General features: G+C 43.1%; 1 protein-coding gene across 11 annotated transcripts in view; it reads left to right on the top strand.

Annotated features, from left to right (window-relative positions):
- Positions 1–26,493, top strand: part of TCF12 (transcription factor 12) — a 630,756-nt gene that overhangs the window by 581,759 nt on the left and 22,504 nt on the right. For 8 of the 11 annotated variants that reach the window (XM_029575977.1, XM_029575980.1, XM_029575975.1 and 5 more), the window contains 3 exons: positions 12,536–12,609; positions 13,508–13,579; positions 17,505–17,711. In XM_029575977.1, coding sequence (XP_029431837.1) covers positions 12,536–12,609; positions 13,508–13,579; positions 17,505–17,711 — 353 coding nt within the window. The remainder of the gene's footprint in view (positions 1–12,535; positions 12,610–13,507; positions 13,580–17,504; positions 17,712–26,493) is intronic. The other 3 variants (XM_029575981.1, XM_029575979.1, XM_029575986.1) reach the window with 1 other exon arrangement.

The raw sequence follows: 26,493 nt of genomic DNA, 5'->3' as shown, positions 1-26,493 counted from the left end.
TGAATGTTGTAATGCAATAATGCTATTCATTATTTCACTAATTCACTGCTCACAGCCCAAAGAAGAGTACCATGTTCATCTTTCTCCTGCTAAGACAGCTGATGAGAGAGACCTTCGGTTTATGCGGTGCATGCTTTTCCAGCAAGTAGAAGCCTAAACGCCACGAGCATAACTCAGGTGTGAGGCTGAGAAAGGATCCAGAGAGATTCTTTAATGAGAATACCAGCTCTAACTGGTAGTAGAGAAAGTGCCCGATGATGCATGCATTTCGAAGGCAACAAGAGCATGATGTGTTTACTGTCTTTCTATAAAAAAAGAACATGTCCTTTGGGAAAATATATATAAAATATCCAAGTAGGACTTGAGGGGTAAAGTCCAGTCTGCATGTGTTATACTAACTCTGCAGTAGGTTTGAAGGATAAACTTAAAAAAAAAAATACATTATGGACCCTTTCTTCTGAGATACCGGGCTAAGCTTTCCAGTGTTAGTGTGTATCCATGTATGTGTGTTTATATGTAAGTAAGTAAATAAATATATATATATGTAAAAAAAAACATTTATCAATAAAGTGCTCTCTAAATCACAAATACCTGCATGAAGCACTAATGCAGTAATCTAAATATAATAAAAAAAAAATTTCCAATTTTAACACATATCTGAAATTACAAAAATATCATAAAAAAATAAACAAACATGGTCTCCAAATACAGAAAATATATACCAACGAGCGAGACATGAATGCTGCACTCAATCCATTCTTGTAAAACACCATAAATGTTCTGGAGCCATAATGGTATGGGGCCTGCTCAACAAGTTTATAGTTCTTCTTCCAGTCACAATTATTAGTTTCCTCTCCCCTCCTGCAGTCACAATTACCAGTTTTATCTCCCCAGCACAGGAAAGAAAACTTGAGTCTACACTCACACAGGGTAGACTCCTCTCCTGCCATATGGATACCTACAGGGATTTTGAAATACCAGAAAAAAAATATGGAGACTTTTACAGTACTTCCTCCCCCAGTTCCTTTTTCTGTACTTTTAAATATATATATAGGGGGCCCCTTACCTTCAAAGACCTCACAGTAATCATTCACAGTGTTTGTCTTTCATTTCATCTGTGAGACAATGTTCTAGGTTATTTCTGAGTTTCCTGCTCTACCTCTTCTCTTCTTGCTGGTGTCTTCCTTCATACAGCTGTGGCTGTCTTTCTTGGAGTAGTTGCTCTCTGGCAGTTGTTGCTGGTGTGATTTCCTGTTTAGTAACAGAGCAGATCTCAGCTGAATTAAACAGAAGACACCATAGCAGGTGGCGGTAGCAGCAGCAGTGTTTCAGAGAGCAGTAACTAATGTATAAAAGAGCAGGCAGTGCAAAATTAGGAGCACTAATATATCAGTTGTTAAAAAGGATGCCTGTAAAGTAAAAAGCAAAAGAATGTTTTTTCTGCCAGGTCCTTGAAAGCATCACTGCAGCGGTAAGGCATTGGAAGAATAGGATTTTTGCTTTGAGATGCCATGCATATGGGCCTGCCCGCAAGGTTCTCTTTCATGTTCATGGCTGTATAGGGGAAATCCCGCTAGCATGTGCAAGTAACTCCTGCCACCTTTTGTATTTCTGGTACGGGAGTTGATGCATCGGAGCAGGACATGATGTGCTGCTGCTGGTCCAGTCTGGGGCATCAAGCGGCACCTTGGATGGATTGGAGCTCCTCCTAGAGGAAACATTGAATTGCCCCATGTGACTTTCATGTCCGATTTCCTCTGGGTATCATTGCATCGCTCACTTGCCACAATGTTGCTTTAACAGAGGAAATGGCCTTTGAAGATAAACAATTCAGTACTCTTCTGGCTGTAGGCATCTGCTAGCTGACAAATATGGAGGCGACTGCTCAAGTTGCATAAACTATTTTTATGGTGCAGCAATTGACATCTTAAATAGTGATTGTGATTGGTACAGTATGCTGAAGCATTGTAGCAGAAGGAAAAAAAGGTCATACACCAGACAAACATCCTTTCAAAGGTCTTTCGCAGGTCAGGGATTCCCTTGACCTTTTTTTTTTTTTTTTTTTTTGCATCTTTGCATTTCCTCCTTCTGTGCCTATATTTGACCCTTTTGTGACTACTGTGTGGTTTGCATTTATACACAGGTCTGCTGCTTTTACCCTCTGATTATACAGTGGCGTGTAAATCTATTCAGCGCTAAAATGTTTCACAAAGGGACACTTTTAACTAAATTTATTGAACATTACATTTAATCAACTAGTTAAAAATATCAGGCAAAAGAAATTTAAAATGTGAATAATTGTTCTGCCAAAGATAGCTGCAGAATGTAACTTATTCATTAATTTAGTTAGCATATTAGCTGTTCCTTCTGAATTATTGCTGTGGTAATAAAGCATAGTATCCTAAAAGACCTGATTATAAGCCAGCTCCAGGAAACCCACATGAAGTATGCACAAGCCTGCCTGGTGTCCCAGTGGTAATGCTGCATGTGCTATATCGATATGAGATTCAGGCTGCCAGATGGGAAGATTTGAGTATGCGGCACCAGGGAGAATCCTACAGCTAGCAATACCCACTAGTTGGTTAATGCAGGCAATGCAGAGAACTTTACATCCATCCTCAAAGAAAGAGGAGCTTGATGCCATGCCTTCCCTGATAAAGGTTGGTGTGAAATGTAAAATTGAAGATTTAAGGCATTTCTTGCTGCATATGGTTCCCCAAAGTATTTTTGCATAAGTGCAGTAAAATGTAGCCATTGGAGCAACCATAAGGTAATCTATGGCTGTTCATTTTCTGTCTGTTGTAACTACTTAGATAAAGTTATTGAAAATAAATTGGGGAGAGCATTTTTTTTCACTCTGCCCACAAGCACTTTTTCTTCCGCTACCTAAGCTATTTAATATATGTATATTAGTTTCATTAAATCTATGGTAACCCTCCGCTACCCTCCCCCCCCCCCCACACACACATTCCAAACCCCCTTCCAATCCCTCATTCCTACCCCCTCCCTCGGAATACCTTGTTACCCCAAAAAGCCAACTCTTTTCAGTTTTTACCAGTTTTGACACGTTACTCCCCATGCTTAAGCTGTATCCAAGTTTTTCTCTCCCCCTGTTCTATGTAAGACAACTTTGTCACTGTTTTTATGGTTGCAATGTAAACCGGAGTGATAATTAACTCTGTTATTTGAACTTCGGTATAGAAAAGTTATAAATAAATAAATAAATCAAGCTGTGGAATTTGTTGCTGGAGGATTTGGTCATTGTGTCCAGCATAGCAGAGTAAAAGGGATTTAGACAAGTTCCTGGAGGAAAAGTCCATAAACCATTATTAGCCAGGTAGACTGGGAAAATCAGCAGGTAGTGAGCAGCAAGGAATGGCTCTTCTGATTGAGATATGTTTGGTTATTGGCCAAATTCTCTCCCTTACATTAAATGCCAAAGACAGGATGCCGGATTTGATGGATGCTTGGTCTAATCCAATATGGTGACCACTAAAAGAAGTGAAACCTAATACTAGATACAAAAGCAGATCACATTAAAACCTCAGTATAAGGAAATTACGCCTGTTATGCAAATAAGGGGAGAGCCTGAGAAAAGGCTATCGTTCTGAACTCAACAGTGGATTATGTGGTACCCCAATATAATCATCGTGCTCCTCCTTATTTGGTGCAGTTCCTAATAGAAAAAGCCAATTTTTATATTTTTTTTATTGCAAGTTGACAGCAGCAGCGTTAGTATGGCAGTCTCCCACTGACTTAAACGTGTCCTTTCAACACAGCCAATGTCAGGTTGAACAGGGAAGTGATATATTTCATGAAACATCATACTGCCAACAGCAGTGCTTACAGCAGACAGACATTGGAAAAGCTTTTAATTGCAATAATACAATGATTTTAAAAATGGCCTTTTTCTATTGAGTTTTTGACGTGATCTGCTTTTGGCTAACCCAGAAAGGCACATCTTATGTTCGTATGTAAGATTAGATTTTCAGAACCTCTGGAAGAGACCTTCTCTTTTGCTTCAGTTATAAAAGATGGAGAAACAGGGGAGACACTGAGGTGCGCCGTGCATAACCTTAGAATTTCAGACTACGCCTATGATTTTGAAGAGCATTTGCTAACACTTTAAAAGATTTATGCTGAAACTTTTGTAGATCAGTTGTGAATGCGTTATACTAAGAAATCACTTAGCAAATTTGCAGTCGATTCCCTTCAGATTCCTTTAAAACATGTTACAGCATTGACTGCATCCCTTAAAGTGTTTAGCAATTATTTTAGCCTGAGAAAGATTTCTCGATGAATCCTTTTCTCCAAGAAAATTAGAACAAGGATATCCAAACCATTTTTGTTTTATATGCTTATGTTGCAAGAAACTTTCCTTTCAGAGAAATATTTCATGTTAAACTGAGCAAAGATACTGTTAGAGTTCCCAGTTTTCTTTGCCCTGAGCTGATTGGTGAAAGGTTTATAAGACATTCTTTAATGAGGAATGGTGTTGGTTTATATTTCCACTAGCCGTTAAGCCCGTTAACAACGGGCTACATTTAAACATTTTTTTTTTCGGTCCATTTCCTTCCCACTCCCTCCCCCTCATTCTCCCTCCTCCCTCTAGTCTCCCTCCCTCCCCTCTTCCTCTTCCTCCCTCCCCCCCTCCCCTTCACCCCTCTCCCCTTCCTCCCTCCCCCCTCACTCTCTCCTCCCCCTCTCCCCTTCACTCTCTCCTCCCTCTCCTCAGTCACTCCCCCTCTCTCAATCCCCTCCCCTTTCAGATCATCCACAACCAGCAGACGGAAGATCTCCGGGAGGGGGGGGGTCCCTCCCGCGCGCGCAGCGCTGCTACTGCTCCTCCCACTCCTGCTTCTCGCCGCCGCCGCTCCTGCGGCCCCAGTGCCATTTTTTTTTCGTTGCTGCCGCCGCTCCTACTCCTCCCACTCCTGCTTCTCGCCGCTCCTGCTTCTGCTTCTCACCGCCGCCGCTCTTGCAGCCCCAGCGCCATTTTTTTTTTTTCGGGCACGCTCGGCTCTGACCGACGTACTCGCCCGCGCATGCGTGGTAGAGCTGCTCTCTACTGCACATTTGCGGGCCGTCGGTCAGAGCCCATTTATAAGGTAGATGATTCATTGAAGTAGTTACATTGTTACATTTGAAATGTTAAGTGGAAGCTGTCATATGCACACAGATATTCATATGCCTGCATTTTACTTGGGAAAGATAAATTGATTTGTTAAATTCCAAGAAATCAAAGAGAGGCCCATATTCAGCCACTGGCTAACTTGTTTGATATATTCAGCGGTGCATCTGCACCGCTGAATATACCAGGGTAACTAATAGCCAGATAAGCTTGTCTGGCTAACTTTAGAACTGCTGTTTATTTGGCTGACTTAAGTGTGAATATCGCTGCTTATCTGGCTAACAGGTCGATACAGTTATGCCGCGTTAGAAAGAGTGCGGCAGTGTCAGGCGCACCCTCGTTCCCCGCACGCACAGTTCTCTTCACCTACCGCTCGATACTCTCTTCAAATTGCATGCAAATGCATGCCGCGTCTGCGAAGCGTTAGGCGAAGGTTAGGCCCGCGCAACCCATTTTACTGTATAGAGCGCCTATACAGTATCCTGGGTGCGCGGGCCTAACGCTTCACGGCCACGCTGGTATCTGTCATTTCAAATGTCATTTCAAATGACATTTGAAATGACAGATACCAGGAAGTGGACAGTTATGTTCTCCGATGCTCGGCAAACTTTCCCCCAGCCCCCGCTCACCTGCCCTGGCCGCGTCCGGTCTCCGGTGCAGCCCCACTCCTGTCCCCTCCCGAAGCAAAAAAAACAAAACCGAAAAAGTAGCAAGAGAGCGAGGGGAGAGACGGGCAATCCTAGGCTCGGGCCTGCTAGTCCCTTCTCCTCTCCTCCCGAAGCAGGGCACGAAAAGCAGCCTTGCTCCGGGAGGAGGGGGGGGGTGCAGTTTAAAGCGACGAAGCGACTTACTTTTGCAGCCCCCCCCCTCCCCCCGGACATCGGCGACGACCGCGGCTCCAGCCTTCAGCTGTCAGACAGACGCATCGCACGTGGGAAAGAGGCCCCTATGCGTGCAATTGGCTGCTCAAGACGTGACGTCACGACGTTTGGCGTCACGGCATGTGACGTCAAGTCTTGAGCAGCCAATTGCACACATAGGGGCCGCTTTCCCACATGCGATGCGTCTGTCTGACAGCTGGAGGCAGGAGCCGCGGTCGTCACCGATGTCCGGAGGGGGGGGGGGGCTGCGGCGCAAGGAGAGAAGACGCAACTTACTCCAGCCAGCCCCCACTTCGGCAGCTCCCCTTCGGCAGCCCCCCTACGGCGGAGACAGCAGTGTAAAGCGAGACGGACCTTCGGCAGAGACGGCACTGTAAAGCGAGACAGACCGCGGCGCAAGGAGAGGAGGAGAGAGAAGACGCAACTTACTCCAGCCAGCCAGCCCTCCTCCGGACAGCGGCTCCTCTGCCTCCCAGCTGCCGGCGAAGATAGACGCCCGAATGGGTAGGCCCCTCGTGCAATTTGACCTCAAGGCGTGACGTCACGACGTTTGGCGTCACGGCATGCGACATCACGCCTTGAGGTCAAATTGCACGAGGGGCCTACCCATTCGGGCGTCTATCTTCGCCGGCAGCTGGGAGGCAGAGGAGCCGCTGTCCGGAGGAGGGCTGGCTGGCTGGAGTAAGTTGCGTCTTCTCTCTCCTCCTCTCCTTGCGCTGCGGTCTGTCTCGCTTTACAGTGCCGTCTCCGCCGAAGGTCCGCCGTGGTCCGTCTTGCTTTACACTGCCGTCTCCGCCGAAGGGGGGCTGCCGAAGTGGGGCCACATTGGATTTTTTTTTTTTTTGCTTCGGGAGGAGGGAGAGGACTGGGGCTACCCCGGAGACCGGCACCCATGGACGCGACCAGGGCAGGTGAGCAGGGGCTGGGGGAAAGTTTGCCGCTTACCCTTACTCCTGCCTCTAATGCAGGGGTAGGGGTAGGCGGTAAACTAACAGGTTAAACGCGCGGCAAATCGGCAGGGAAAAAAAGCGATAGTCGGAGCGCGCGTCACAGTATCGGAGGGAATAGCTAATTCGTTCATTAAATAGCTAATTCGTTCATTTACATATCATTTACATGCTGCGTGCGGGAAAGGTTACGGGTCGGTTTCAAGAAGCGCTAAGGACGCGTGAAACTGGAGACTGTATCGCAGGATCGCCTTACGCGTCCCAATTGTGCGCCCACAGTGAGTTAATCTCCAACCGCACCTTACAGTATCGAGCTGTAAGTTAGGCAGATAAGGAGCGCCCCCCCCCAGAGCACCTCTGTCCTGCCCACCACTTAGCCAGATAACTATTTAGCCAGATAAATAGTTTTATAGCTGAATGGTGGCTACTGAACGCGGCTGAATATTGTAACAGTGCCAATTAACCAGATAAGTCCAAACTTCTCAGCTAAGTGGTGCTGAATATTGACCTCAGAAAATTAGACTTGCAGCTTCACTATAATATATTCTCCCTCAGTGCTGTAAGTTGTAGCTAATTAATTATTTCTATATTGTATATAGTTAATAGAAATATTCTATTTGGATGCGCAAACATTTTTTCTTTTAATGAACAGATTAGCTGTGTGGCAAATATGAATATAATTATCATTTTTCCACACAGCTGTAGTGAGCTGTTGGTTGAGCTGAAATGGAATGTGTGTTCTAATTTAACTTAATTTGTACATCAGAGACAGCAGATGGATCCACTTCTGATATCTGATATCCATTTATGATAACTTCATAAATGCAACAAACAGAATCTGTAGAGAAAAGTTTCAAGAAGAAACAACTAGACCAGGGGTCAGGAACCTTTTTGGCTGAGAGAGCCATGAACGCCACATATTTTAAAATGTAATTCCGTGAGAGCCATACAAGACCTGCCAAATTAATTTACTACAACCCCCCAAGACCTGCCAAAAGTCCCTGGTGGTCCAGCGGAGGTCCAGGGCTCGCAGACAAATCTTTAATAAAAAAGTAAAAATCTAACAAAACCCCCCACCCTCCTGACGCCCCCCAAGACCTCCAAAATGAATTTACTACAATCCCCCCACCCACCTGACCCCCCCCCAAGACCTGCCAAAAGTCCCTGGTGGTCCAGCGGGGGTCCAGGGCTCGCAGACAAATCTTTAATAAAAAAGTAAAAATCTAACAAAACCCCCCACCCTCCTGATGCCCCCCAATACCTCCAAAATTAATTTACTACAACCCCCACCCTCCAGACCCCCCCCCAAAACCTGCCAAAAGTCCCTGGTGGTCCAGCGGGGGTCCAGGGCTCGTAGACAAATCTTTAAACAAAACCCCCCACCCTCCTGACACCCCCCCAAGACCTCCAAAATTAATTTACTACAAACCCCCACCCTCCTGACCCCCCCAAGACCTGCCAAAAGTCCCTGGTGGTCCAGCAGGGATCCGGGAGCGATCTCCTGGACTTGGGCTGTCGGCTGCCAATAGTCAAAATGGCGCCGACGGCCCTTTGCCCTCACTATGTCACTGGGGTCGACCAATGGCGGCGGTAGCCCCTGTGACATAGTAAGGGCAAAGGGCCATCGACGCCATTTTGATTACTGGCAGCCAACGGCCCTTTGCCCTTACTATGTCACAGGGGCTACCGCCGCCATTGGTCGACCCCAGTGACATAGTGAGGGCAAAGGGCCATTGGCGCCATTTTGACTACTGGCAGCAGACAGCCCAAGTCCAGGAGATCGCTCCCGGACCGCTCCTGGACCCCCGCTGGACCACCAGGGACTTTTGGCAGGTTTTGGGGGGGTCAGGAGGGTGGGGGGTTTTGTTAGATTTTTACTTTTTTATTAAAGATTTGTCTGCGAGCCAGATGCAGCCATCAAAAGATCCACATCTGGCTTGCGAGCCATTGGTTCCCGACCCCTGAACTAGGCCGTGGTTGTAATGTCGTGCAGAATGTAACCCAGAAAGAACTATTTACAGACCGAGTAATAAAATAAAACCTGTAGGTGAACACCATGGGCAGAATTCCGAAAGCCTTCACCAGGCCTCCTGAAGGGACATTGAACATTTATGTTTTTCAGTGTTGAATAACAGAGTGAATGGAGCATGTACTGTAGGAAAAAGACAAACATTGCCTTTGCTCGTTCTCGGAGTCACAGTACCTCAAAGCTCCAGATCTTGGGTGTTTTGCATTATGTACATTATATTTAAGTAAATATCACTGGGAGTTTTCCTTTCCTTCCTTTCTTCATTGAAGTTAAAGCAGCAAAGTCACAATAAACATATAATTATATCTTGATTGATGATTTCCTTAAATTAACAAGTTCTTCCTCCATGCCTGCTTTCATCTTTCCAAGAAGATCACTGGTGGTCTGTGCAGCTCTCTCCTTCACCTCCAATGTGCCGCATGTTAATTAGTCCTCTTCTGGTGCCTGACTTTATTATAGAGGTGAAGAAAGCAGAGAGGGGTACAGAAAATCTTTCTGTTATCTTATGTTGACTTTCAGATTTTCTCCCTTACATTAAATGTGCTCGAAATGTACAGGACATAGGAAAAGTGCTTTGAGTAGTAGTTTGTACATCCTAGATAGGTCTTGTTTAAGTACTCTGAAGAGAGAGTGGTGTTGAGCGGAGTGCCACAAGGGTCGGTGTTGGGACCGGTCCTGTTCAATATCTTTGTGAGCGACATTGCGGACGGGATAGAAGGAAAGGTTTGTCTTTTTGCGGATGACACTAAGATCTGCAACAGAGTGGACACGCCGGAAGGAGTGGAGAGAATGAGACGGGATTTAAGGAAACTGGAAGAGTGGTCGAAGATATGGCAGCTGAGATTCAATGCCAAGAAGTGCAGAGTCATGCATATGGGGTGTGGAAATCCGGAAGAACTGTATTTGATGGGGGGAGAAGGGCTGATGTGCACGGGGCAGGAAAGAGACTTTGGGTGATAGTGTCTAATGATCTGAAGTCGGCGAAACAATGTGACAAGGCGATAGCTAAAGCCAGAAGAATGCTGGGCTGCATAGAGAGAGGAATATCAAGTAAGAAAAGGGAAGTGATTATCCCCTTGTACAAGTCCTTGGTGAGGCCTCATCTGGAGTACTGTGTTCAGTTCTGGAGACCGTATCTCCGAAGGGACAGAGACAGGATGGAGGCAGTCCAGAGAAGGGCAACCAAAAAGGTGGAGGGTCTTCATCAAATGACTTATGAGGAGAGATTGAAGAATCTAAATATGTACACCCTGGAGAAAAGGAGGAGTAGGGGTGATATGATAAGACTTTTAGATACTTGAAAGGTTTTAATGATCCAAAGACAATGACAAAACTTTTCTGTTGCAAAAAAATCAGCAGAACTAGGGGTCACGATTTAAAACTCCAGAGAGGAAGACTCAGGAAGTATTTCTTCACGGAGAGGGTGGTGGATACTTGGAACGCCCTTCCGGAGGAAGTGGTGAAGACCAAAACTGTGAAGGATTTCAAAGGGGCTTGGGATAAATACTGTGGATCCATAAAGTCTAGAGGATGTGAATGAAGACAAGAGGCATGGGGGGTGGCTTGAGGGAATGTTGGCTACTACCTGGAGATGAATATCCTTATTCAATAATGCGACTCCAACATTGCTCTATGCTTCAACAGCAAGAAGAAATGTGGAAAAAAGGATTTGCAACCACATGAAAGCAGGGGAGTAGCTTGCTTGTTATGGCGGTTACTACCCGAAACCAAAAAAATACCTGATACTTCACTTTCAACGCAAATCCAGCATAGCTCTCTGCTTCAACGGCAGGGGAGGAAGTTTGACAATTCACGCATATCCAGCATAGCCCTCTGCTTCAACAGCAGGAGAGGAAATTTTGTCAATTCACGCATATCCAGCAAAGCCCTCTGCTTCAACGGCAGGGGAGGAAATTTTGACACTTCACGCATATCCAGCATAGCCCTCTGCTTCAACGGCAGGGGAGCAAGACTGATACTTCACTTTCAATGCATAGCCAGCATGGCGCTCTGCTTCAACGGCAGGGGGGAATGAAGAAAGGTGGATCTATATTCAGGCAACAATCAATAAGGACTGAATTACATAGTCTGAATAAACAGATAAGCATGGGCGTAGCTTGCTTATTGCGGTGGTTAATACCCCTAACTAAATTAAGCTATTTCACTTAGATGCAGGTCCAACAATGCTCTCTACATTAATGGCGGGGGTGGAAGGGAAATAGAATTAAAAAAAGGTTACTAAGAGCCAAGAGAAACAGATAAGTATGTGAAAGTAAAAAAGGGTGAAAGCTTGCTGGGCAGACTGGATGGGCCGTTTGGTCTTCTTCTGCCGTCGTTTCTATGTTTCTATGTAATTCAGAAAATCCGGTACTAAGGGGGTTTGATTAACAGCACAGAATCAACATCATAGTATGGAATCCATAGGGAGATGATAATGGACTATAGGGATTTACGTTCACGTGATCCAAATGATCTGATGTTCAGTTCTCATTCAAATCAAAACCGGCTCACTCTAAAAATGTTTGGGTTATTTGGTTTTGCAAATAGCGCACAGTATTTGCCGACATGAATAACCTGAAAATCCAACCCCTTCCCCTCCGCCCCCGAAAAGGAAATTCAGTCATAAAAAAAAGGGCAGAACACAAATGACCTGAACCGAACCAAAAAAAAAAAGGCTGCACATGCTTATTGGGCAAGCCTTGTTGACTCAGTGCTGGAACCAAGCTTGCTGTGCAGAAGAACCTGGGTTTGATTCCCAGCTCCCTGCATTAGCCAGGGCTAGGGATGCTGCAGAAGCAGGGTTCACAACCCCTGGGGGCGGAATCCCAGTCCATGTGCAATGGTGACATTTAGTGGCCAGATTTAGTGCCCATGATGACAGGATCTATAGAAGGAGCTCTGATGCACGGCTCCTGAATAAGAACCGGCACTGCAATGAATGGTCTAAAGTAAGTTGGGAGGGTATATAAAATAGAGGAGGAAATATCCTCACGTAGTTATAGGTGTAGGTTCAAGAACGCTGTGTCTTTTCTCTAAATATGAATTGGCTGTCTTGGGTAGCTGTGATCATGGTTCTGCTGGGAAGAAAATGTGGGATCCAATTATATCTTCTTTACTGTGATTGTTTTAGTGTCATTTAATGCTGACTCCGTTAATTCATGGTTAATTCTTGTTGATGTTTGTTCTTTGTTTCTTTGCTTTCAAACTTTTAATAAAAATATGGACGAAGGTTCATGGTAAAAGTTCCCACCTCTGGTTCTGGCAGAGGTGAAAGACCAAAGGAGGATGAAAAAATTGCTGCCCATCCCCCCCCCCCACCTAAAAAAAAAAAGGAAGAGAATAATACTTTTAGGGGAAAAAATTACTTCATGCTAAACAATTTCTTTTTTTGTTAATGAAAATGAGGTTATTGATTCTTTTGGTACTTCATTGTTACTCTGTTTTTCATGTTGCTTTATGCATTGCTTAGGATTAAAAGTCATAGTTCATATATCTAAATCATGTCTTTGCTTATCAGTGCTAATATTTGTGTTAACCTTTTGCGCAGGTGCTAGCCAGTGGTCAAGACCAGGAGGACAAACCCCCTCGTCTCCAAGCTATGAAAATTCACTCCATTCGCTGGTAAGAAGGCATTTGTTTTTTAAAGGTATTTTTATTTTGCTAGCAATATAAAGTTGGCTCATTTCTGAACCAACCCTATAAAACATTCAAGAAAAATATAGTAGGATAGCATCACAAATGCATTATTTGCTAACCAATGGTGCAGCTTGATTGTATAAGATTAAAACATAGGGTGTGTTTCTCACCATCTGTCTTTGGATATTAGACTTCTGCTTCTAAAGACAGCTGGTGCTGAAATATTGTTATGAGATTCCAGTATCCTTCCATAAATCCATGGCTAATTCTTATCTCCACTGCACTTTCCTTGAGAGCGGGAGGAGTGACGTAAACCCTTCCATAACCTTTGATTGATTTTCTACAGTTCAAATGAGCAAGCGAAAGGAAAATGGTATGTGTGCATTTGTGAAGAGTTCCAAACTTCAGAAATTGGAGAAGCTGTTTGCAATGGATTTTATGAGTATACACAATTGAAAAGCTTCACTCTTCTATGTGCCTGTGCAGGAGAGCAAGAGCTGTTAAGGAAGAGTAAGGGGGCACTTCTTTTGCAGTGATGGACTTATTGATAGAAAAGAGAGAATTGCTAGAATGCTGAGCAAGTTATTGGTTATCTATTAATGTTACCAAGAATATCATTTTATCCCTGTAACTAAGAGAAATTGAAGATATTTGCTTTTTTGTCACAAGGTGCAATTAAAATTAAGCAATGCCTGCATCTTATAATGCTAACGTTAGCTAGTTCTGGTGTTTGGCATTTAGCCTTTTCATATCTTAATCAACCCTCTGTTGCATTAACTCAACTAACATTTGAAGCTGACATGCTCATCAGCTGTTTCCTCATCTCTTTTATGAATTAATCTTAACCTATGCTTTGCTTCCTGTTCTGTCTTGACTTTGCCAGAAAAATCGAGTTGAGCAGCAACTTCACGAGCATTTGCAAGATGCGATGTCCTTCTTAAAGGATGTCTGTGAGGTAGTATTTTCTTTAGATGGTGCCTTTTTTGTGTATGTTAGTTAACTTCAAAAATCTTTCATTTAAACCCTGTTTTGTTCTAAATCTTTTCACCATCTTCATTTTGCCTTTTTACAGATCACAGTTTAGTCTTTTTTTGTTTTGCTAGTTTAAAGCACACTGCAGGCTTGACAGTACCCAGCAATATGATTTCTGCTTAGGAAATTAAGGTAACTCCTAGTCATGAAAAGCTTGAGTTGGCCACAAGGAGGCAGGCACTCTTTGGTACAGAGAAACAGCCCATGTGGATCAGGAAGGCGGTTCATAAGAACTTATAAACTAAGGGGTAGATTTTCAAACCGCGCGATTTGGCGTACTTTTGCTGGCGCATCAGGCGCCAGCAAAAGTACGCGGGATTTTAGTAGATACGCGCGTAGCTGCTAAAATCCTGGATCGGCGCGCGTAAGGCTATCAATTCCGTATAGCCGGCGCGCGGAGCCGCACAGCCTACCCCCGTTCCCTCCGAGGCCGCTCCGAAATCGGAGCGGCCTCGGAGGGAACTTTCTTTTGCCCTCCCCTCACCTTCCCCTCCCTTCCCCTACCTAACCCACCTGCCCGGCCCTGTCTAAACCCCCCCCTTACCTTTATCGGGGGATTTACGCCTCCCGGAGGGAGACGTAAATCCCCGCGCGCCAGCGGGCCGCTAGCGCGCCGGGACGCGACCTGGGGGCGGGTCCGGAGGGCGTGGCCATGCCCCCGGACCGCCCCAGGCCATAGCCACGCCCCCGGAACGCTCCCGACACGCCCCGAAAACGCCGCGCGGTTCGGGCCCGCCCCCGACACGCCCCCCTCAGAAAACCCTGGGACTTACGCGAGTCCCGGGGCTCTGCGCGCACCGGTAGGCCTATGTAAAATAGGCTCACCGGCACGCAGGGCCCTGCTCGCCTAAATCCGTCCGGATTTGGGCGGATTTAGGTGAGCAGGGCTCTTAAAATCCGCCCCTAAATGTTCACCATGGAAAATAAAGGCCTGATTTACTAACGTTTTTTTTTACCCATAGACACAAAATGGAGAAAAAAAGCATTAGTAAACAAGGTCTTAAACGTAGGAAATATATTAAATTGCATTGCAGTCTAGTTTTGCCTGCCGAGCTATTGGGTGCCATTTTTAAATAGCTCAGGTGCCCGTCGAGCACACGATGACTAGCGCAGAGGAAGATGGGGATACAGAAGACTGGCAACCATTTGCTCCCTTTTCTTGGCTCTGCTAATTCAGTTTTGACTGCAGGGTTATCTTTATGTATGCTTTGCTTGTTTTGTTTATGGGTGAAAAAAAATAGCCCCAGAAGGGTTACCATCCTTCTTGTGGCAGTTTTAAACTTTGCCATGAACTGGAGGTTACAGCTGGTTTGATTTCTTTGTAAAAATTGCCATTAAACAAAGAGAATTTCATTGTCTATCACGTCCTGTCACATTGACCTGCAATGTCTTGACATTATGTGCAGCACATGTAGACAAATCACTCTTAATAAAATAAGCAAAAACAGATTGCTATGGGCATGTAAATCATTTGGCCAGTTTTATCACCCATCATAGAAACAAAAATCTAAAACAAAGCTGTAGGTGCTGCAATCTTTATTTCTCCCCATCCAACAGGTCGATTCTGTAAAGTGCGCTCGGCCGTGCGCACGATTTAACAGGGGTTTGCCGAGTGTTTTCAATGGGCATCTATAACCTCTTATACAGTAAGGGGTTTAGCGCCTCGGAAATGCGCAACCAAATCCCTTGAAAACTAATAGTGCTCATCACATGCAAATGCACGTTGATGAGGCTATTAGTCACCTGGTATACTGAAAGTAAAATGTGTGGCGTTAATTTATGAGCAACCTGGAAACATGTACAGAAAAGCAGAAAATACTGCTTTTTTTGTACACCCTCCGACTTAATATCCTAGCGATATTAATTCAGAGGAACCAAAAATGTACAAAAAAAAGAAAAAAGTGCCAGCCAGTCCAGTTAGGAGAATGGATGCTCAATTTTACCAGTGTCCATTTTCCTAACCAATCGCTGTCGTCAGGTTCAGAAAACTGACGCTTGTAAAATTGAACGTTGGTTTCCTGTACTCACGGACAGAGCCACCTCTCCTGGGCCAAGGAGGCGTTAGGGGCACGTAATCGTCCCTAGCACCTCCTTTTAGTGCGATCCCCCCTCATTTAAATATAGGATCGCGTGCCCAAGAGATGTGGCTGGGCATCCGTCGAGAGTGCAGGCGCTCAACACGGAGCGCCTGTTCTCCCATGATCTTTACAGCATCGTCCTGCAAGTGAAGTAACATGGCAACTACCGTACACCATCCATAGGGACTTTCGTTTTCAGTTTTTATTATATTTTACTGGGGAATTTCAGTGTCTGAACAAAAAAAGAATTGGTGGAGAAATGACACTGATTTTTCTCCTGTGTGTTATAACAAATTCATTTTTCCACTGACTTTTTTTTTTTTTTTATTGTTGTAGCATTAAAATTCCCAGGCAAAATAAAATAAAAACTGAAAGCAAAGGTCCCTAAATAGTTTCCTGAGCCACTATAATAATTGCATGCAATGACATCAAAGGGAGGGAGCTCACAGCCTTGTTCATTGCTGCACTCCATAAACAGCAATTACATTCTGTTGAATAACTTGGTTTATCTTCAGACCTTTTATGTCCAAAGATACCATTGTCTGTCTCCTCTGACCAATCTTTCCCTTTGTGTGCACTATTAGATTCCCATTTGTGAAGTGCACCTTTTCACAAGTGCCACTGCAATGTGTCTTCATTTTTTTGTGCTTTCCTCATATGGGTTTTGTTATGCAGGACTATTGCTATTATCCCTTAGATAATAGCAAAGTGCTAACTAGCACTGCTAACACATTAACTCACCCCAGAGGGACCAGAGTTCATTAATCCATTTACATTCCTGGATCACCTGATCAAAGTTTCCCCACAGACGTTCCATATCCCTTTCACACATATTGGTTGATGCTTTCCTCATCAAACATAGTCTCTCAGGGGTGTAGTAGTGCTTATATAGAAAATTACAATATTTAACAGATCCACTAAAAATCAACCCACTAATCAGGATCACACATTGATTTGGAGAGATCTCAAACTTTACACCTCAACAGCATGCATTGCTGTGGGGAAACATTGTCATCTTGGTCTCTCCAAATGTTTTAATATATTTTTAAATATTTGTGATAGAATCCTAGTCTTGTGCCAAGTGAATTTTTTTTAGCGCTACACTGTTTTTGTCTACACTGTTTTGAATGACTGCTATGACTTTATTTAAGCGCTAAAAGTGCATCATTTGGAATAAGACTAGGATTGTATCTGCAGTATTTAAAAAAATATATATAACAAATTGGAGAGATCATGACAACCAGTGTTTCCCTGCAGCAGTGCATGCTGCTGAAGTGTAAAGTTTGAGATCTCGCCAAATCCATGTGTGATTCTGATTAGTGGGTTGATTTTTGGTGACTTTGTTAAAAACACTCGACATGCACGTGGTTTGGGTTTTGATAGAAAAATTACAGAATATCATCTTATTCCTAATGTTGGTAAATATGGCTCTGTTCTACTCATTAATTGCTTTGAATTTTCAACAATTTCAGTTCTCAGTGAAAATGTTGCTTTACTGATAATAATCCATGGCCTAAAACTTTGTGGAAGCTAAACAACATTCATCTCATAATAACTCAATTTATGCAGTATTTGTTTCTGAGATTTCATATCTCTTCTTTCCTATTTAGTGAATAGTCCTGGTAGCTGCTTTCAAGTCATTTAGATTCTGCATGTCATTGGATATTTTCTTTTTCATATCTCCCCAAAGCACCAAACGCTATACTGTACAATGAACTAACCCTAAGACACCTGCAAAAGAAATGATGATTGCATTTCCTTTCAATACAGCAATCACGAATGGAGGATCGCTTGGACAGACTTGATGATGCCATCCATGTGCTGCGGAATCATGCTGTGGGGCCTTCAACAGGCATGCCTGCTGCCCATACCGATCTGCATAGTTTACTGGGGCCATCCCATAACGGGCCGATTGCAAGCTTAACATCAAATTATGGATCATCTAGCCTTGTCACAACTGGACGCTCATCTTCCATGGTAGTATCCATTAGGCTTTTCTGAAAACCTCTTGAAGTTACTGCTACATTTTGTTTTGTGAAGAGCAATTAGGTTTTACACTATAGCAAAAGTTTTCATCCTGTTTACAGCCTGTAAACATGAGATGTGTATGAATTTCAAAGGCCACACAGAGGACATACTGGCCTAGGAGAGAGAAGTGAAGTGCGCTGACATCTAGGCAACAAGTTCACGTCCGAGAGTCCAAGTCTTCAACCAAGAATGTTTAGGGAGGCAGAATATTGGCATCTTGGTCCCTGCCGTACTATTTTCCTTTGTGTTAATATTTTCAAGCGTGTTCTTCTAAAGTGCTGTGAACATAAGGAGGGACATGACAGATAACTGCACCTGCTCTTGGTTTCCACTTAAAGATAAGGTTTTATCTTTTTGGGGGGGTTATGGAAGAAAAAAGTGAAGGCTTTGGCCTCCTTACTGGCCTGTGAAATCTTGCAGTGACCTCGGGGAGAGAACCGAGATTTTCTGCAGAGTACGGCTTAGTATATCCATGCATTTTTTCCAGATGTGTAATAATTGGCAGGACATTTTTTCTCCTGGAAGCAGTGCGTGGAGCAATTTGAATGGGAAAAGCAGTGGAGAGGGACTGAATTTCAAGCATTCTGGTCTGGAAAAAGCTGTTTGTTGTAAATTTGGGGTTTAGTTTCAATAGCAGATTGCTGGCACAAAGCGGCTGCGGTGCAGGGCTTAGCATGTGCCGGTCCAAACTTTAACTTTCTCTTCTCAAATGGAAAGGGTTTTGAGCACAGCTGTCGTGAAAATAACAGCAGAGAGGAAACAATCTCTAGATTAATCCCCAAGCAGAGTAAAATAATTCAATCCATGTTTTCTGAAACATGGGAACCATTCAGATAAAGGTAAGATTATAACTTTTTTTTTTTTTTAAAGTATTCAAAGTAATACAGAAAAAGAAATCAACTGAGACTAATTCTGTTATCTGAGCTAAGTGGAAAAAATGCCTTTTTATCGCATAGCATGCTCCTGGGTGGGGGCGTTCAAGTTTGCATGTTTGTATGTGTCGATACATTCCTTTAAGCACTAGTCACGTGCTGTGCGGCATTCTTTAATGTAACTGATCCCCCAATTGGTGATCAAGATGAAATTTCACCTAAGAAGAAAACAATTAGGTCCCTCCAAATGCTGTGTAGTTGCATTTTGTAAAACTGAATTGCTTCCAGATTTTTCTGTCCACACGTAAAAACCTCCTTTCCCATTCATCCCAGAACCTGTGCAGTAAACATTGAAGGATACGTGTTTCCTGCGTGTGCCGCCGCTCTGCTCGGGTCTGCATGGCAGGCGGGAGCCCATTTCACAGGGTTTTCTGTGGGATCTGTGTGGTAAGGCAGCAGTTTTACAAAAATGATGGTACTCAGCAGATTGCCCCTGTGGACGAATGCCAGCATGGTTTTCTTTTTTTAATTTGTGAAATAAAAGCATCTAAGAATAAGCAGACGTTGTGACTGTTAATGTGGGAACAAAACTATCAGGAAAAAAAAAAAAAAAACCCAGCAAAACACAAACCCTTTAGAAACTTTTAACGCCACATCCTCCTAAATTATCAGGGTGAAATAAATAGTGACCTGCATTTGCATTGTCACCTGCCAAAGATGACTTGGGTTGAAAACTAGATAGCACCAAGATGGTGCATGAATGATAAAACTCTGGCCTGCTGCTTTCTTTTTGTCTTAATATCAGGAGCACAATAATAAGATGAATATAAAAATGGTTTGGTATATTTTATTTTTAAACTGCATCCCTTTTTTTATTAACATAGACTGTGGAATAAATTTTCTCTGGCATTTTCAGTTCCTGCCTTATAAGGTTCTGGTAGCATTTAGTGTAACATCTATCATAGGCTTTTGTACATAAAGAGAAAATCAGTTTCAGTGCAAGGAGACAGCATGGGTAAGAATTTAGCTCTCTTATTTTTAGATATACATATAGGACGTCTGAGGTTAAACAATTGCATTTCTCCGAGATGATAGTTTTGACTCCTTTTTATATCATTAGTGTAGACCGACATGCTTTTTATCCTAGCATTTGTTTGATTTTTCAGCCAGCTTTTAAAAATCAAGCAGAATCCATTTCCTGCTCTCTCCCTCTAAGACCAGATCTATCTGTTTTATAAAACACCATGTGCCACTTAATCTGAAATACAGGAATCTGAACCTTATTCAAAAAGGACTTTGGGGGGAAAAAAATCTTTCTTGAATAAGGAGTTACAGGTTTTTCCTGTACACCTTTAAGGCTGAATTGTCTGCCTGTTTATAACTCCTCTTCTCCCTCCCCCTACCCTCCAAAAAGGGTCACATGCAAGGATCTGAAAATCAGATAATTATACGAGTGCAACCAGATTTGGTGAAATTGCACTTCTCTGCATTGATTTTATGCCCAGTAAACAATAAACTGATAGCCTCTGCTTTCCTTGGCTTTTTTTTTTCCTTGGACTTGGCTGGCGTGGTAGCTTTTCTCTTCTTTTAAAAGATAAAATGTGGTTTTCTAATCACGAAGGATTGGAGAAGACATTCAGAAGCTATTTGGATATATTTTGCGAGAAGAGGCAGTCACTGTTGAGAACAGCAGCTCTGTCAGCTGTTGTGGGATGCTCTGCCTGCCTGGGGTCTGCTGGCATGCTTACTTTTCAGGCATCCTCCCTTGGTGCTCAGAGCTCTCTATATATATTATTTGTAGGGGATTTGATGTTAAAAGTTTCTAAGTGTATAAAACCACACCTCTTATTAAGGTCACAGTTCTTTTTTTTTTTTCTTTTTTAAGAAAAAAGTTTTTCCTCTTTTCAAAATTCCACTTAGGGCTGCTTTTTTTTTTTTTAATGTTGTAATCATATGCCTTACACTGAATTGGGCACATGCAAATAAGTTTCTATGGGTATTTCTTACAACAGAAATCACCTAAAACATTCAACCTATGGAGCTGCTTGTAATCCTAGTGTGCGTCTCTCTTAATCCTGGTGTTCACCCTGACACTTTAATCTGCTCAGCGGGAAGCAACTAATTGGACTTCGACTTCAGAAATGTTCGTGTGACCATTGGCCAGATTGAAAGAAAGCATTTGTGCTGGTTGGTGCAGGAGGCCAAGGTGGTGCCATTCCTTGCAGTCAGGGCTTGCATTTGCAGTCTTTACATAGGCGTCAGCTGTATGCTAATGAACAGGACAATGAAAACACCATCCTGGGGGCAGCCGCTGAGACCCGAGAGCTGTTTGTACACCTGTTGGGTACGTGGACAGTTCCATTCAAAAGTGTTAAGAGTGAAAACTGGGGTAGGGGGTGGGAGAGTAGGACTTGAGATGAGCAAGGGTTAAAAAGGACAACATTGACTGTGAAAGTTGTATTCTTCAGGGAGAGTACAAAAGGCTTTTGTGAGGTGAGGGATAGGGTTACGGGGAGGAAAGGGGGCTGTCATGAAGTGGAGGAGAGAACTCAACAAGGCAGTTAATTATGCTGAAAAATTTCAAATTGCCTGATTCACCCTGTTGAGTGATGGTGCAGTGGGAAAATTGTTTTAAATATGTAAATAAAAAGACCTGCTCAGTGCGTATGGGGGGTCGAATTGACTGGTGCTTATGGCTACTGGAATGTGATTGGAGTTGGGGGGTTGAAGCAATCACCAGAGTCTGTAGGAGGCAAAAATGGGCCAGCAAAGCTGAAGTTTAGGGAAAGCACAACTGCTTTTGGTGGGACCTGAATTTTAAACACTTTTCCCATAGAGGCAAAGTGGGGGAAACGCTTTTGTGCATCCTTTAGTGCTGGGCAGATTTAGTTATATAACCAGCAGTTGAATTCCCAGCTTTACATGTGGACATTGAAAAAGAAACAACTTGGATTTTTGGCTCGCCTTTGCAAATAACGCTTGAGACAAACTCACCTGCGTTACCAGAATTCACGCACAGTAAATCCCTGCTCCAAGCAACTGGCAGTCTTGAGACAACAGGAGATAAAGGGACTTGCCCAAGGTCACAAGGTAGCCGTGGTGGAGGAAGTGGGATTTGAACCCTGCTCTAACCACTAGGACACTGGTTTGGGAATTCTGGCGGAATCGTTTGCCCTAAAAATGCTGAGCATTTTTTTTCTACTTCTGTTTTTTTTATGAATAGCCAGCTTTTTGTGATTTGTCTTTGTATTAGTTTGTCTGCTTTAAATTTCAAAAAGCCATGCGCTCTGTATTGCTATAAAAAAGCAGAACGGCGGGGTGGAAAGGAGCATATAAATGTCTTTCCTGGCTGTTCTGTTACTGAGCTGCAATTAAACCTCTTAGTGGATCTGCAGGTCACACTGAGTGTTTTTTGCAATTCAGGTATGACATGTTAAATATTTTAAATAAGTATATTATAAGATTGTGTTACTAAGCTTATTAGGCTCAGGCTAGCACTGGAAATGAAACATTAAGAGCCATCTCTTTTCCAGCTCCTCCAGAATGTATCTGTCACTCTGTCCTTTGTGGATTAGCTTTATAATTTTTAAACTTGACAAGAAACTGACAGCTGTTACATTGAGGTCCATATTCAAAGACAATTTATACAGATACCTCAAAAGTTATCCATCTAAATCGCAAATGTGGCATATTCAGTCACTTATCAGTCTTAATTATGGCTAGCTAACTAATTATCCAGCTGTAATTTAGACAGATAAAAATGAGGGGGTGTTTTGGGTGCATTCCAGGCAGGGGTTGAGTTATCAGATCTAAAGTTATCCGGTTTCGAATGGCCAGGATAACTCGCTAATTACCTGGACGTCTTCAGAGATACCCAGATAAGAAGCACATCTTAGGGGAAAAAAAATGTCTTGGACCTCTCAGTCCAATGCACCCCCCCCCCCCCTCCCACATGTATATCTACCCCCTCAACTGTCCTAACAAGCTTCCGAAAACCTTTAAAACTTGAAAACTTTCCTCAGGCAATCACCGCCGGCCTGGGCCTCTCCCCACTCCCCCCCCCTACTAAAAAAAATACCTTTACATGTCCCTCCCCCACCCCTGGCTGACACCCTCTCGCACACTCGTTACCTCCAAAAGTGGCCCCCCTTCTCTGCCGAGATCGCTGCTTCCAGCATAACCGAGGATATTACCTAAGTAACGCTTCTTATGAAACTTTAAAGGTTTTTGAAAGCTTGTTCGGACATTCAACAGGTGAAGGGGTTGGGGGGGGGGGGGGTTGGGCATCAGACTGTGACTTATTTTATTATTTTATTTTTTAAGATGCGCTACTTACCCTGACATCTCGGAAGATATCCGGCTAAGCAGCAAGTTATCTGGCTACAGAAGGCCGGATAACTATAGGGCCTAAACAGCCATATTCAATCAATGTCTGATTAGGGTTGAAGTTATCCAGCCATATGTAGCCAGATAACTTTAAACAAGTTTTTTTTCAGCAGGACATTTGTCCCACTGAATGTATTGTACAAGCTATCCGGCTAACTGTAGCCAATGATTTAACCTCTAAACAGCCTACTGAATATTGGCCTTATTAAGTTTACCTTAATACATGAAGTGGTAGAATTTTACCACTATATTTAGTATTTTCATAGTTTTTTATTCTAACCTGACATTGCCTCCCACTCCCCCCCCCCCCCCCCCAAATAACCCAAAGCTTATCTTAAAACTACAAAATTCTACCATCATGACTTGTTTGGGGTTTGTTTTTTTTTGTTTTTTTTTTTTATTAAATGAAAATATTAAAAACTTTCCACGTCCGCCCTTATTCCCACCCCCACACATACACATCATGGAAACTAAAATTTCACATCTTAGTCTTTGCATAGATTGTAAGTGCCTTGAAGCAACCTTGTGGACAGAGGTTACTAGTATATGAGAATTTGCACCCACTCACCCAATAATAATAATAATAATAAAGCACTGACAGACATATTTGAAAAAAGTACAAACTAGAAGTCATTTGATTTAACCGAATTAGGTCACGATGTACTAAGCTTGTTCCATAGACACAAAGTGGGGAAAACCTTTCCATGCATCTGGCCAGAGATAAGTAAAAGAGGTGGATTTAAATCAGCAGTGCTAGAAGCTTCTCCTTACTATTTCTTCTTTGGTGCTTCTTCTTGGGTCTCTCTCTTTTTTTTTTTTTTTTTTATATATATCCTGAATTTTTACATTTTTCATAATATTTTTTTTCTGAATACAAGTTTTGACCTTTCTGCCTCTTTAAAATGATTGCTTTCCCGTGGTCCACTTTTCAGTGTTTGGTACTATACTGATGTGTCAGCGTAATGCAAATTAACAGGCACAGGATCCAGGCAGAACTTTAACTGCCTCCACCAGTTTGTTTACCTTCACGGTGGCAGGAGCTAAGTAGAAGGAACCGGTACAATCGTTCAAACGAATATCTTCTCTTGAATTGCAAAAAAAAAAACCTTAGGAAAATTGTGACATCTTTTGATGCAAACCCTGCATTTATACCTTCAGAAAAATGAAAACTTGCTTCGAATAGACTGTGCCCTGAATTCGGCAAGATTTCTGAGCTGCGTAAGTGGCTGAAGATCTGGAGAATGCTGGGCTTGGCGGGGGCTTTATTTAACTCATGTAAAGGAAAGAGCGAGCTAGGATAGCTCAGGGATTATTCAGCTCTGCTGGGGGAATATGATGATGACATTCAAATACCTCAGAGGTATTAATGCACAAGAAGCAAATGTTTTTCCATGAAAAGAAAGTTCTAAGGGGTAGACTCCAGGAGTAACATTACAAAAGATGTGTTCAAAGAGAGGCTGGTCGCTGCATGGGATAGTCTCCCGGTTCCCATGACTTCCCCAGCTAACTCAGGGAGCAGAGGGACCCGACTCTGCATTCACACTGGGGAGTTACCAAGCTGGCTCCATTTTCCTCTCTTTCCTAGTGTTATGCATAATAATTTGCATGCCTCCAAATTTCAGACTAGAGGTCTTAATTTCTAAATCTCCCTGAATAATTACTTAGTGACATAGTAAATGATGGCAGAAAAAGACCATCTGGCCCATCTAGTGTGCCCGGTTATCTTGTCCACATTGCTAAGGATACAGCCCAGCTGCCAGCCACAGAGTGATCACCTGCAGAGTGACCACCTGCATAATTTCTCCTTATCCAGAACTGTTTGGTTTGGTTTTTTCCCCACTCCTTTGTACTACACCATCTTCAATAGAGGAGCACATAAGATTCCCCCCTAAGCTCCCACCTTTCCCGTGACTAGCCATAAACTGTGCATTCTAAACAGTCCTCAGTACTAGCAAGCCCATTGCCCACACATCCAGCCTCCTCGGTCCTCTGTGTAGTCTGCCAGACAGTTCTGGTAGTTCTGCTATTGTTAGCTCTTGGTATCCATGTCTGATACAGACCGAGACTATAGGGTTAAATATCTGATGCTAAAACTGCTGCTAGAATTTTAATTTTATTTGCCTCTCTCTATTTCTATGTTTGAGGGTGCAAAAATATTTTCTTTTTTATACAGAGAATAAACTTGTCTTAAGACCTTTATCTCTTTTGTTAAAGTCTCTACTATGATATGAAAGTAAATGCAGTATTAATTGCTCTAGGATCATTTAGAAATCAGCAGTTGAAGATTGTAATGAAAAGCACTGGTTCTTCTGTAGAATCACAAGTACTAAACCTTTTACTGAAATACTTTGGTGATATGGTTGTCAATTTGGCTACTGTTTTAGTAAAAAAATAAAGAAAAAGAAAAAACTCTTTTGAGGGTAGTTTTTGACAAACCGCTTAAGAGACACATAAGTTAACACCAATTCTCAAAGCAAACTTGCGCGCTTAAATTATCTCTGAAATAACGCGCAGAAACTCACCCGCACAGTTACAGCTGCTCTCTGCAGGACTTAACTTGTGCTCATTAATTTATGCCCGTATATTGTAAAACAGTATACATGTAAATCCCCATTCCGGAATGCCTAATTTTATACACATAAAAGTGTGCACAAAATTGGGTTCCACACATAATTTTATGTGCAGAAACCCTGGGCAATATTATTGCAAGGCATTTACACCTATAAGCCTCTGTTTTAGGTGTGTAGATGACTTTGAAAATTATTCGTTTAGGGGCAGATTTTCAAAGGGGTACGGGCATAAGATACGCGCGTACCCCGTGAAAACCTGCCCCAAGTTCCCCCTGCGCGCGCCGAGCCTATGTTGAATAAAACATATGTTGAATAAAACCAAGGAAACAACCTTGGTTTTCACCTTAACTAAAGCGAATGAAGCAAGACCTCAGACAAAAGGAAGGCATATGGTGTAAGAACTCCAACAACACAACACTATCCGACTATAAACGCACCCTCCATCTCTACAAGAATGCCATTTTACAAACAAAAAGAGACTTTTAATCCAGCAGGATTCACGATATACAATATGATGCTAAGGCCTTGTTCTCCTATATATCCCAACTCATTAAACCCGCTGCCCCTACCATTCCTGACGACCAGGCCCAATCCAAAGCAAATTAGCTACCACTCTTCTTTCAGGATAAAATTACAAACACACTAGCACTTCTCCCCACCAGCGCAATCCCCCCCGCCCTAAACCCCAACACCACATCTCAACTTGGAGCCACCCTCGACTCCTTCGAGCCCACAACCCCTCTGGAGATTGAGTCCACTCTCAAAAAGCTGAAACCATCCAGCCATCCGGCAGACCACATCCCTACCAAACTTCTGCTCCTCATCCCGGGCATTATCTCTAGATCACTGGCAAACATCATAAACTGCTCACTTGCCCAAGGAATCTACCCTGATGAGCTAAAA

This window comes from Rhinatrema bivittatum, chromosome 13 (assembly GCF_901001135.1).
Source record: "Rhinatrema bivittatum chromosome 13, aRhiBiv1.1, whole genome shotgun sequence".
NCBI lineage: Eukaryota > Metazoa > Chordata > Amphibia > Gymnophiona > Rhinatrematidae > Rhinatrema > Rhinatrema bivittatum.
This window is presented reverse-complemented; position numbering and strand designations above follow the sequence as displayed.